A 14,026-nucleotide genomic window follows, 5' to 3' on the forward strand; every position below is an offset into this window, starting at 1 on the left:
GGAGGTCGGGGGAATATATACCTTACTCTCACCGGGGACCCTTCAATAATCGGCATAAGTAGTATAGCGGCCTCCTTGCTTATTGTCGGGCAATTCCATAATTGGCCTGACTATAAGAGGGGCGCTAGAGAGCGCGTCACGTGCTCTGTCTGTCGGTCGGGAGGTATAAAGGAGGGGTGACCCCACTTGTTACCCCCCGATTGTGACGTACTGGTAGCCAGCGCGGGGGATTTCTGAGTGACCCCCCCCCCGGTGGTTTGTGACATATATATATATATATATATATATATATATATATATATATATATATATATATATATATATATATATATATATATGTATATATATATATATTTTAGTATGTATGTATGTACAGTTAGGTCCAGAAATATTTGGACAGTGACACAATTTTCGCGAGTTGAGCTCTGCATGCCACCACATTGGATTTGAAATGAAATCTCTACAACAGAATTCAAGTGCAGATTGTAACGTTTAATTTGAAGGTTTGAACAAAAATATCTGATAGAAATTGTAGGAATTGTGCACATTTCTTTACAAACACTCCACATTTTAGGAGGTCAAAAGTAATTGGACAAATAAACCAAACCCAAACAAAATATTTGTATTTTCAATATTTTGTTGCGAATCCTTTGGAGGCAATCACTGCCTTAAGTCTGGAACCCATGGACATCACCAAACGCTGGGTTTCCTCCTTCTTAATGCTTTGCCAGGCCTTTATAGCCGCAGCCTTCAGGTCTTGCTTGTTTATGGGTCTTTCTGTCTTAAGTCTGGATTTGAGCAAGTGAAATGCATGCTCAATTGGGTTAAGATCTGGTGATTGACTTGGCCATTGCAGAATGTTCCACTTTTTTGCACTCATGAACTCCTGGGTAGCTTTGGCTGTATGCTTGGGGTCATTGTCCATCTGTACTATGAAGCGCTGTCCGATCAACTTTGCGGCATTTGGCTGAATCTGGGCTGAAAGTATATCCCTGTACACTTCAGAATTCATCCGGCTACTCTTGTCTGCTGTTATGTCATCAATAAACACAAGTGACCCAGTGCCATTGAAAGCCATGCATGCCCATGCCATCACGTTGCCTCCACCATGTTTTACAGAGGATGTGGTGTGCCTTGGATCATGTGCCGTTCCCTTTCTTCTCCAAACTTTTTTCTTCCCATCATTCTGGTACAGGTTGATCTTTGTCTCATCTGTCCTTAGAATACTTTTCCAGAACTGAGCTGGCTTCATGAGGTGTTTTTCAGCAAATTTAACTCTGGCCTGTCTATTTTTGGAATTGATGAATGGTTTGCATCTAGATGTGAACCCTTTGTATTTACTTTCATGGAGTCTTCTCTTTACTGTTGACTTAGAGACAGATACACCTACTTCACTGAGAGTGTTCTGGACTTCAGTTGATGTTGTGAACGGGTTCTTCTTCACCAAAGAAAGTATGCGGCGATCATCCACCACTGTTGTCATCCGTGGACGCCCAGGCCTTTTTGAGTTCCCAAGCTCACCAGTCAATTCCTTTTTTCTCAGAATGTACCCGACTGTTGATTTTGCTACTCCAAGCATGTCTGCTATCTCTCTGATGGATTTTTTCTTTTTTTTCAGCCTCAGGATGTTCTGCTTCACCTCAATTGAGAGTTCCTTAGACCGCATGTTGTCTGGTCACAGCAACAGCTTCCAAATGCAAAACCACACACCTGTAATCAACCCCAGACCTTTTAACTACTTCATTGATTACAGGTTAACGAGGGAGACGCCTTCAGAGTTAATTGCAGCCCTTAGAGTCCCTTGTCCAATTACTTTTGATCCCTTGAAAAAGAGGAGGCTATGCATTACAGAGCTATGATTCCTAAACCCTTTCTCCGATTTGGATGTGAAAACTCTCATATTGCAGCTGGGAGTGTGCACTTTCAGCCCATATTATATATATAATTGTATTTCTGAACATGTTTTTGTAAACAGCTAAAATAACAAAACTTGTGTCACTGTCCAAATATTTCTGGACCTAACTGTATGTATGTACGTACGTACGTACGGGTATGTATATGTATATATATATATATATATATATATATATATATATATATATATATATATATATATATATATATATATATTATATGTAAAGACAATAAGAGATTCAGGAGGAAAAACAAGAGCAGGATAGAAACTACGAAACAACAAGGGTAAACTCCACATCTGCTTCAAGCAATAAGCACAACTTTCACCAGAGAGTCTGGGACACCACACCTCACAGACCAACATATAATAAACTATAGCTGGCATGGGTAGAAGAATTCCACCAGCATTAATAGGGCGGGAGCAGATGTGATAGGTCTTCTCACAACATGTAATTAGATGAGCAAGCAGACTAGCAGAGATTAACTCTTGCTAGCCTGCCTATGAATCAACACACACAGCAAATCGACACCCGTGTCTGCCTGTGTTGATCCCAGACACCAGGGAAAGAATCAGACGGAGTGTCAGAATCTGCAATCTGAGCAGAGCCAAATGCCGCCATGACAGTTGCCGAAGTTTGTGCAAAATTGCATGTGACAGGGATAAGTGTTCTTACCAATGGTCACTCAGCATACGTGAAATGGCTTTTGTAATGAGTGATCAATTTTTGACTATAGGGGTCTAAGATTCTTGCCTAACGGCACTGTATATGCTGCCCCTTCACTGTGATAATAGGATTATTGGTTAAGCTCTTTGCCCTATCAAGTAGAAATCGAAGACCTAATCTATGAAAAGAATAAAGCTCCAGACAACTTATTCTGATATTGATGACCTATCCTTAGGATTAGCAATTATTCTCGAAGTTGGGGGGGTCTGATAACAAGCACACAGCATTCAGCTGGTAGCAGGTCCCACATGTTGCGTGTTGGTTTCTTACACTGTTCACTTCCAGATGGTGCTGTAAACAGATTATCATTGGGGGATGCTAGGATTCAGATCCCCACTGATTTTGATATTCATGAGGATAGGCCATCCATCAGTATCAATGTCCTGGATAAACCATTTAAGCCATAAATGTTGGGGAAAAAAAGCTGTAATATATATTCTGATCCTATTCCAGTGCTGCCCTTTCCTGTGCCAAGCCTTTTTGAACAATGTGGTGCATTGGCATCATGTCCTGGATAATTAACCATAAAAGCCAATCAATGGCCTCGAGTAATTTCCCATCTGTACTGGAAATGGCTTTCCAGCTTAATGCAGGTTGGCTCGGCCATCTAGAAGGAAACGCCAAAATATAGAAAACGTTTATACGCAAAGACATTGGTAACTTATGACTTTATCGGTAGCTTGAAAAGACCATTTTATCCCTTTGTTCTGATGCCATCCCCATCATCTGTTTTGGGTTTTTTTTCCTGATGTGTTTCTTATGAAAATGTTTACATTTTTAGGTTCTACTACTACAGGATCAACGTGAAATGTATTCACAGAATATTATCGTGCCCCCGTACAACGTTGTTTTAGATGAACTGAAGCCACTGAGTAATTACAGTATCCGTCTGCAGTGTGCCAACGAAGTGGGACGATCGGACTTCACAGACTGGCTATCTTTTCAGACACTAGAGTCCGGTAAGGGATTGGCATTTTGACTTTAGAGAAGGCTAATAAAATTTTTGTGTAGTTTATATACCTATGGGATATGATATTACTATGCGTGTTACTTTATGACAATACAATAATGTTTGGTATAAGATTGTTTGGGGTAAATGGCATAGAACATCATTTTTGATTGACATCTCTGATTTACCTGGAGCAAACACTGCCTGCAGAGAAAGTTCAGGCAGGCCAGTGCTGTCAATCACCAATTTGGGGGCTAGATTGAGAACCCTAATTACTATATTTGTTTATAGGGGTTGTCCTACTTATGCTCCTTGTTTGACTCATAAAAATAAATAAGCCTATACTCGCCTGCGGTGCGACCTTGGTTCTTGCAATGTCTGAAGCTGCATTCCCGGGGCCTACGTGGCATCGTCAAGACATGTGAGCCCCTTGACCAATCAGCGGCCAACTTCCTTCTCCCCACCTTTGGACAATTGAGCAGGAAGTCAGCGCTGCGCTCACATCCTGCTCAAATGTCCAAAGACTGGGAGACTGATGCCGGGCACTGATTTGTCGTGGGGCTCGCGTGTCTTAATGTGATGTGGGCTCTGGGAACGCGGCTTCAGACATCACTGGAACAGCAGCCGCATCGAAGGTGAGTATAGGCTTATTTATTTTTATGGGGCAAACAAGGGGGATGAGTGGGGGTTATCAAATTAGTGGACATCCCCTTTAAGCTTCAGTTTCTGCAGAATGGCGGTAGCGATTAGAGCACTACAGGTGAGATTTTTATGAGCCTATACTTTGTTATACTGTCAGTTTGGACAGACAGATATCCAGTGCCTTCCTAAGTCTGCAGCAGATCGTTGGGGGTCCGTGGTGTTGATACTCCCATCAATCACCCCCCAAAAATGTTTGCAGCACAGAAATGCTGAACGTCTATATGAGCAGTATATGGGCACAGTAGAAAGTCTATTAGCCTGCAGTTCACTCTGGGTACATGATCATAGACTTTATACTGAGCATGTGCATATTTAGCACGTGCTCATGCAGGAGATCAGCCCTTCTTCCAGTTTGTTTATTTTTTACTATAAGTGTATGTACATACGTTTAGGATTCGGTGAACAAATTTCTGCACTGTTTGTGCATCTCTTGGTAGGACAAATGCAGTGTCAAAAACCCGCGTTTTTTGGGTCAATTTTTCCTATTCCTTAGAATAGGTGAAATCTGCGGCAAGAATTGACATCCTGTAGATTTAAATTGGTACCAAATCTGCAAGGAGAAAATACTCCATGTGTGCATGAGACTTCCGGGTTCTCCTTTGCATTGCCGGCATCAGTCAATACATTTAAAATTAATCTAATACCTGGTTTGTTCGGCCCTATATGAAGGCACCATCAAGTAGTAGAGGAACCCTGCGCCAAGAAGGATTTCTTGCAGTAGTTTCCATAAAATCAGTTTTCACTACTTTATGCTGCTTTCACATATCTGATGACCCACGCCTCCTTCTAAAAGTAATAATAAAACATACTAATCGCATATCCCAGTATCTAGAGTCAAACGTGTTGTTTTAAATGTTTCTAAAGACAAATATTTTGTTGAGTTAGGCTACATTCACACTTCCATTGTTTTAAATCTGTCAGGTCCATCGTTGCGACGTAACGACGGATTTATTGTTTTTTAGATGTCAACTGATGCAACGGATATGTTTCACAGGATTCCGTTCACAGGAGTCCTGTGAAAAAAAACTGATCCGTCGCGTCCATTACATCCACTGTGCGTCCGTTTTTTGACGGATCTGTCGTGATCTGTTTTTGTTTGGGACAGCCCAATGGGTATGCCAAACATGCTGGGCATGCTCAGTAGAGTATGACGGAATCCAGCACTGGATTCCGTAGTGTGACGGATTACAGTGGAATCCAGCACCATAGACATCCATTATAGCTCTTGATGGATTGCGACGGACACCTGCGGAGTGTGTTTTTTTTTTTTGTTTTTTTTTTTTGCTGCTCCAAACAAAGTTACATTCAGCGTTGCTCCCGTCTGACGGTTAGTCAGTAAACTACTGATCCGTCACCCGGCGGATGCAACGCTAGGCCTTCAGTCACAATCCGTCGCTAATAGAAGTCTAGGGGGAAAAAACGGATTCCTGCAAAATATTTTGCAGGATACCGTAATTCTTCAAGGCGACGGATTCTGAATGATGCAAAACAATGGATTTGTGAATGTAGCCTTAATTTTGTGCTACGATTCATTTTTGCAGATAGAATGAGTATGAATATTTTGCAATATTATGGGACTGAGCGCTCCTGTGTCCTACGTAACAGTAGTGGAATGAGCCGACATAACCCCGTTTTACTGAAAGAAGAATTATTGAGATTTCCTCTGTGCAGATGCAGGAAATAGGTCACATTTCCCTGGGGTCCTTGTAATTTCAGCCTTACTGTGCCTTCCTGCCTTCCTTTTGTTAATATCTTACATGATGATGTAAACACTTTCTCTGGCTTTTATTACAATGCCACATTTAATAGAAGTTACAACCATGATGTAAGGCATTTGTTCTATTATGGTTTAATTGGGTTTACATGCATTTACCATTCTTACTCAACTATTTGCTTGACCTCGCAACAATTTTAAACCTTTAGGCTTTGTCCTTATATTACTTTGAAAGGATGTTTTTAGTACATCCTCGCAGAGTAAGCAGCAGCCAAGGGAGCAGGGACCCGACTGTGAGAGCTGGCGGGACGAACCATAAAGTAGTGGTCCTTCATTACTATTTCTGCCTTCCTGATCGCTGAATACACGGTACCAAACGAGAATGGTGTATTCTATTAGGAAAATCAAGAGTTAAAAGTTATAATAAAATGTATCTAAAATGTTTATGTATAGGACTTATGCCGGCATCACATGGGACGATCTATCGTGCAATCACACGAGCGATCGTACCCGCCCCCGTCGATTGTGCGTCACGGATTGCCCGTGGCGCACAGTCGTTAACCCCCGTCACACGCACTTACCTGCTGAGCGACGTCGCTGTGGGCGGCGAACATCCTCTTCCTGAAGGGGGAGGGACGTTCGGCGTCACAGCAACGTCAAACAGCAGCCGGCCAATAGAAGCGGAGGGGTGGAGATGAGCGGTACGTAACATCCCGCCCACCTCCTTCCTTCCGCATTGCCGGCGGGACGCAGGTAAGCTGTGTTTGTCGTTCCCGGGGTGTCACATTGAGCGATGTGTGCTGCCCTGGGAACGATGAACAACCGGCGCACAGAAGAAGAAACAACTTTTTGAAAATGAGCGACGTGTCAACGAGCAATGATAAGGTGAGTATTTTTGCTCGTTCACCGTCGCTCGTAGCGGTCACACGCTACGATATCACTAACGATGCCGGATGTGCGTCACTTACGACATGATCCCGCCAACATATCGCCGGATATATCTTACTGTGTGACGCCGGCATTAGACAGAGATGAGGAATACTGTAATGTTGACTGTACCCTTGAATTTGTACCCTAGGACTTAGATAAGTGATAACCAGACATATGTGAGGGCAACCGTTCCAATTATTAAATTCCTTGTTCCAATTATTACATTGCAAAGAAGTTGCATACACATATAGTAAGAATTGAACAAGTATTCCTGAGTTGTCTCCTGTAATGTTAGGAGTATAAAAGGTCTGGTGGTGTATCAAAAGCCAGAAAACACCTTGATTTTGCCTTGTTTCTGTGGTGCAAGTAAATAAATCCACTTTACTCGAATGCTCCTGTAAGAGAACAATCTATTCTGTTCCTTAAGAAACCATCTTGTCTTATAACTGAATGATTTAATAGGGTTCAGCTAACACTGATGGGCGGGGAAGTTTCACATTTCCATTCACGCCTCTACTGCTCTTATTGGTGCTCAGTTCGGTGGAGTAGTTTCTTTGTTTGGGGTACTATATAAACTGGTCACCTGATGTAATAAAGCAGAAACTTTCACCACAAATCTTTATTAATTTGGAGTTCAAGAGGCAATGAAGGAGTGTATTTTGCTCCTAGTTCTGCATCTTGAGTACATTTTCCAGCATATTCAGTTTGGGAAGCAGGAACATTATGTGCTCCTCCTGTCCTGGTGATCATCTCATTTTCGGGTACTAGGAGAGTGCAAGATAAGTTATACAGTGAAACTGGAGACTAAATTTGCTCTTAAAATGAACCTGTCCTTAGGATTGTATACCCTAAACCAACAGCCTGTACAGTGCCTACAAGTAGTATTCAACCCCCTGCAGATTTAGCAGGTTTGATAAGATGCAAATAAGTTAGAGCCTGCAAACTTCAAACAAGAGCAGGATTTATTAACAGATGCATAAATTTTACAAACCAACAAGTTATGTTGCTCAGTTAAATTTTAATAAATTTTCAACATAAAAGTGTGGGTCAATTATTATTCAACCCCTAGGTTTAATATTTTGTGGAATAACCCTTGTTTGCAATTACAGCTAATAATCGTCTTTTATAAGACCTGATCAGGCCGGCACAGGTCTCTGGAGTTATCTTGGCCCACTCCTCCATGCAGATCTTCTCCAAGTTATCTAGGTTCTTTGGGTGTCTCATGTGGACATTAATCTTGAGCTCCTTCCACAAGTTTTCAATTGGGTTAAGGTCAGGAGACTGACTAGGCCACTGCAACACCTTGATTTTTTCCCTCTTGAACCAGGCCTTGGTTTTCTTGGCTGTGTGCTTTGGGTCGTTGTCTTGTTGGAAGATGAAATGACGACCCATCTTAAGATCCTTGATGGAGGAGCGGAGGTTCTTGGCCAAAATCTCCAGGTAGGCCATGCTATCCATCTTCCCATGGACGCGGACCAGATGGCCAGGCCCCTTGGCTGAGAAACAGCCCCACAGCATGATGCTGCCACCACCATGCTTGACTGTAGGGATGGTATTCTTGGGGTCGTATGCAGTGCCATCCAGTCTCCAAACGTCACGTGTGTGGTTGGCACCAAAGATCTCGATCTTGGTCTCATCAGACCAGAGAACCTTGAACCAGTCTGTCTCAGAGTCCTCCAAGTGATCATGAGCAAACTGTAGACGAGCCTTGACATGACGCTTTGAAAGTAAAGGTACCTTACGGGCTCGTCTGGAACGGAGACCATTGCGGTGGAGTATGTTACTTATGGTATTGACTGAAACCAATGTCCCCACTGCCATGAGATCTTCCCGGAGCTCCTTCCTTGTTGTCCTTGGGTTAGCCTTGACTCTTCGGACAAACCTGGCCTCGGCACGGGTGGAAACTTTCAAAGGCTGTCCAGGCCGTGGAAGGCTAACAGTAGTTGTTGTTATTATTATTATTATTATTATTTATTTAAAGAGCGCCATTGATTCCATGGTGCTGTACATGAAAAGGGGGTTACATACAGAACACATATACAGGTTACAGTAGATAGACTAGTACAGAGGGAAGAGGGCCCTGCCCTTGCAGGCTTACATTCTAAAGGATTTTGGGGAGGAGACAGTAGGTGGGGTGTAGGTCGGGCGGCAGCTCCGCACGGTGGTCGGGCGGCAGCTCCGCACGGTGGTCGGGCGGCAGCTCCGCACGGTGGTCGGGCGGCAGCTCCGCGCGGTGGTGAAGCAGTGAGGTCATTCAAGGTTATAGGCATTTCTGAACAGATGAGTCTTTAGGTTCCGTTTGAAGTTTGCAAGTGTAGTAGATAATCTGACGTGTTGAAGCAGCGAGTTCCAGAAGACTGGGGATGTTCGGGAGAAGTCTTGGAGGCGGTTGCATGAGGAGCGAATGAGAGAGGAGGAGAGAAGGAGATCTTGGGAGGACCGGAGATTACGTTTTGGAGTGTAGCGAGAGATTAGTTCAGAGATATATGGAGGAGACAATTTGTGGATGGCTTTGTAAGTCAGTATTAGTAGTTTGAATTGGATATGATGGAAGATTGGGAGCCAGTGAAGGGACATGCAGAGAGGAGAAGCAGGGTGGTAGTGAGGCGAGACGTGGATCAGTCGGACAGCAGAATTAAGGATGGACTGGAGAGGGGCGAGCGTTTTAGCAGGGAGACCACATAGGAGGATGTTGCAGTAGTCGAGGCGGGAGATTGAGAGCGTGCACTAGCATTTTTGTAGATTGAGAATTAAGGAAGGGACGGATTCTGGAAATATTTCTGAGCTGAAGACGACAGGAGGTGGTGAGGGATTGGATGTGTGGTATGAAGTACAAGGCAGAGTCAAAGATAACTCCCAGGCACCGAACTTTGGGTGCTGGGAAGAGCGTGATGTTATTTATTGTAATAGATAGATCAGGTAGAGAGTGTAGGTGAGATGGAGGAAAAATGATCAGTTCAGTTTTGGCCACATTGAGCTTTAGGAAGCGAGAGGAGAAGGAAGATATAGCAGATAGGCACTCTGGGATTCTGGACAGCAGAGATGTGACATCTGGGCCAGAGAGGTAGATCTGAGTGTCATCGGCATATAGGTGGTACAGGAAGCCATGGGACTTTATGAGTTGTCCCAGGCCAAATGTGTAGATAGAGAAAAGTAATGGTCCCAGGACAGAGCCTTGAGGGACACCAACAGAAAGAGGACGGGATGAAGAGGTTGTGTGGGAGTGGGAGACACTAAAAGTGCGGTTGGTAAGGTATGAAGAGATCCAAGAGAGGGCGAGGTCTCTGACACCAAGGGAAGAGAGGATCTGTAGTAGGAGGGAGTGGTCGACAGTGTCAAAGGCTGAGGATGGTCTAGAAGTAGGAGTATAGAGAAGTGGTTGTTCGCTTTGGCAGTAAGTAAGTAATTTGTGATTTTAGTCAGGGCAGTTTCAGTGGAATGATGTGGACGGAAGCCGGACTGTAGGTTGTCAAAGTGAGAGTTAGAGGAGAGGTGGGAGGAAATTTCAGCATGGACGTGCTGTTCCAGGAGTTTTGAGGCGAATGGGAGTAGCGATATGGGGCGATAGCTGGCAGCAGAGGTTGGGTCGAGGGAAGGTTTCCCTTAGTTCCATAAGCCTTCCACTTTCGGATGATGCTCCCAACAGTGGAGACAGGTAGGCCCAACTCCTTGGAAAGGGTTTTGTACCCCTTGCCAGCCTTGTGACCCTCCACGATCTTGTCTCTGATGGCCTTGGAATGCTCCTTTGTCTTTCCCATGTTGACCCAGTATGAGTGCTGTTCACAAGTTTGGGGAGGGTCTTAATTAGTCAGAAAAAGCTGGAAAAAGAGATAATTAATCCAAACATGTGAAGCTCATTGTTCTTTGTGCCTGAAATACTTCTTAATACTTTAGGGGAACCAAACAGAATTCTGGTGGTTTGAGGGGTTGAATAATAAATGACCCTCTGAATAAACTTTTCACAATTTAACAAAAAAAAAAAAAAAAGAAGTAACATTCTTTTTTGCTGCAGTGCATTTCACACTTCCAGGCTGATCTACAGTCCAAATGTCACAATGCCAAGTTAATTGCGAATGTGTAAACCTGCTAAATCTGCAGGGGGTTGAATACTACTTGTAGGCACTGTATGTAAAGGTGCTTTTAAGGCTAATTAAAGCCTTAGATTTCTTATAGAAATTTATTTTGCTGTATTAGAGAAATTCATAGTTGAAATTGTATGCTAATGAGCTATGAGTGCAGCAGGGCGGGCACTGCGCTTACTGCTGTCCTGTCTCCTTCATCAATATCTGATCAGCCAGTTCCATACACCACGCACCCCCGCTTTTCATGAATGATCAGTTCCAGAGCTGCTCAGTCTTACGATAGCGACCGTGGCCAGGTACTGCACATTCTCCTCCCATGCATAGTTACATAGTTACTTAGGTTGAAAAAAACCCTCGGTCCATCTAGTTCAACTTCCTCCACCAGTTCTACATTTGGTCACTAAGTCACTTATAACCAACAATGTTGTGTGATGAGGAAATCATCCAGCCCTTTTTTAAAAGCTGTTATAGTATCTGCCATTACTACCTCTTGTGGTCGGCATTCCACAGTCTGACTGCTCTAACTGTAAAGAACCCTTTCCTATTTAGCTGTCGGAATAGCTTTTCTTCCACTCGCAGTGACTGCCCCCTGGTCCTTAGTATTGTCTTTGGAAGGAATAAGTCATGTGCCAGTCCTTTATATTGACCACACATGTATTTATACATATAAATGAGATCTCCTCTGAGACGTCTTTGTTCTAAGCTAAACATATCTAACTTTTTCAACCTGTCATCATACGTGCGGCCTTCCATTTCTTGTAGTAGTCTAGTTGCCTGCCTTTGAACTGACTCTAACTTCTGAATGTTCTTTTTAAAATGTGGAGCCCAAAACTGGATCCCATATTCCAGATGTGGCCTTACAAGTGATTTATAGAGGGGTAACAATACGTTGGGATCGCGGGATCTAATCTCTCTTTTTATACACCCTAGAACAGACCTGGGCAAGGGGCGGCCCGCGGGCCACATCCGGCCCGCCTACTCTCTGTGACCGGCCCGCCTGGCTCAGGGCGTCCTTGCTGGCCGGTCACTGATGAGAGCAATCTGACCTGTTGTCCGGAGCTCCAGGCTCCGGGAGGCGCGTGGTCAGATTGCCCTCATCAGTGCCCGGGCAAATGCCGGGGCCCTGGAGAGCCGGGGGGGCCCACTCGGCCTCGTCAGTTCTGGTGACCCTTGGCCAGGACCCACTCGCCTTAGTTCTGCTGCCCCCCGGGCCGAGTAGGAATCTGCAGCGCCGTCCCTTTAAGGAGCAAAGACTTCCTGGCTGAACTTAATCTGTGGGCGGAGCTACCGGCCGGCGTCCTGCTCATCCCACAGATGAGAGTTGCAGTGCCAGCCAGCGACCCCCAGCACAGTGCTTCTTTCCGGCTCTGTGTGGGCCCCCTCTCCACCGTGACCTGAGCGGTATGTACCCTCCCCACCCCCCGATTTATGGGCCCTGGTGAGCTGTATGGGCTCTTCTCCCCCCCTAGGTGTATTCCCTGCAAAACCCTACCCTCCCCCCCCCCCCCGGTGCCGTATGTGCTGGGCCCCAGAGCCGCGTGTGTGTCTGTCTGTATGACTGTATATATGTAGCAGAGCTATGTGTGTATGTATGTATATATGTAGCAGAGCTATGTGTGTATGTATGTAGCAGAGCTATGTGTGTATGTAGCAGAGCAATGTGTATGTATGTATATATGTAGCAGAGCTATGTGTGTCTGTATGTAGCAGTGCTATGTGTGTATGTAGCAGTGCTATGTGTGTATGTAGCAGTGCTATGTGTGTATGTATGTAGCAGAGCTATGTGTGTATGTAGCAGAGCAATGTGTATGTATGTATATATGTAGCAGAGCTATGTGTGTCTGTATGTAGCAGTGCTATGTGTGTATGTAGCAGTGCTATGTGTGTATGTAGCAGTGCTATGTGTGTATGTATGTAGCAGTGCTATGTGTGTATGTATGTAGCAGTGCTATGTGTGTATGTATGTAGCAGAGCTATGTGTGTATGTATGTAGCAGAGCTATGTGTGTATGTATGTAGCAGTGCTATGTGTGTATGTATGTAGCAGAGCTATGTGTGTATGTATGTAGCAGAGCTATGTGTGTATGTATGTAGCAGAGCTATGTGTGTATGTATGTAGCAGAGCTATGTGTGTATGTATGTAGCAGTGCTATGTGTGTATGTATGTAGCAGAGCTATGTGTGTATGTATGTAGCAGAGCTATGTATGTATGTATGTAGCAGAGCTATGTGTGTATGTATGTAGCAGTGCTATGTGTGTATGTATGTAGCAGAGCTATGTGTGTATGTATGTAGCAGAGCTATGTATGTAGCAGAGCTATGTGTGTATGTATGTAGCAGAGCTATGTGTGTATGTATGTAGCAGAGCTATGTGTGTATGTAGCAGAGCAATGTGTATGTATGTATATATGTAGCAGTGCTATATGTGTATGTAGCAGTGCTATGTGTGTATGTAGCAGTGCTATGTGTGTATGTATGTAGCAGAGCTATGTGTGTCTGTATGTAGCAGAGCTATGTGTGTCTGTATGTAGCAGTGCTATGTGTGTATGTAGCAGTGCTATGTGTGTATGTATGTAGAAGAGCTATGTGTGTATGTATGTAGCAGAGCTATGTGTGTATGTATGTAGCAGAGCTATGTGTGTATGTATGTAGCAGAGCTATGTGTGTATGTATGTAGCAGAGCTATGTGTGTATGTATGTAGCAGAGCTATGTGGGTATGTATGTAGCAGAGCTATGTGTGTATGTATGTAGCAGAGCTATGTGTGTCTGTAGCAGAGCTATGTGTGTCTGTATGTATGCAGCAGAGCTGTGTGTCTGTAGGCATGTATAATGTGTATCTATGTATGTCAGTGTATATGGCTGTATAGATGTGTCCGTTCTATACGTATTTTTGTGAGTTTGTCTTTAAATATGTATGTGTACGTATGTGTGTCTGCGTGTTGATGGGGCCCACTGGGACTCTTCCGCCCGGGGCCCACAAAAACCTGGAGCCGGCCCTGACCCTCATCACA

General features: G+C 44.1%; 1 protein-coding gene across 1 annotated transcript in view; it reads left to right on the forward strand.

The window, feature by feature from the left end:
- Window positions 1-14,026, forward strand: part of TYRO3 (TYRO3 protein tyrosine kinase) — a 277,637-nt gene that overhangs the window by 187,528 nt on the left and 76,083 nt on the right. The window contains exon 7 of the mRNA XM_075330191.1: window positions 3,421-3,598. Coding sequence (XP_075186306.1) covers window positions 3,421-3,598 — 178 coding nt within the window. The remainder of the gene's footprint in view (window positions 1-3,420; window positions 3,599-14,026) is intronic.

The sequence above is a fragment of the Anomaloglossus baeobatrachus genome, chromosome 12 (genome assembly GCF_048569485.1).
Source record: "Anomaloglossus baeobatrachus isolate aAnoBae1 chromosome 12, aAnoBae1.hap1, whole genome shotgun sequence".
NCBI classification, from domain to species: domain Eukaryota; kingdom Metazoa; phylum Chordata; class Amphibia; order Anura; family Aromobatidae; genus Anomaloglossus; species Anomaloglossus baeobatrachus.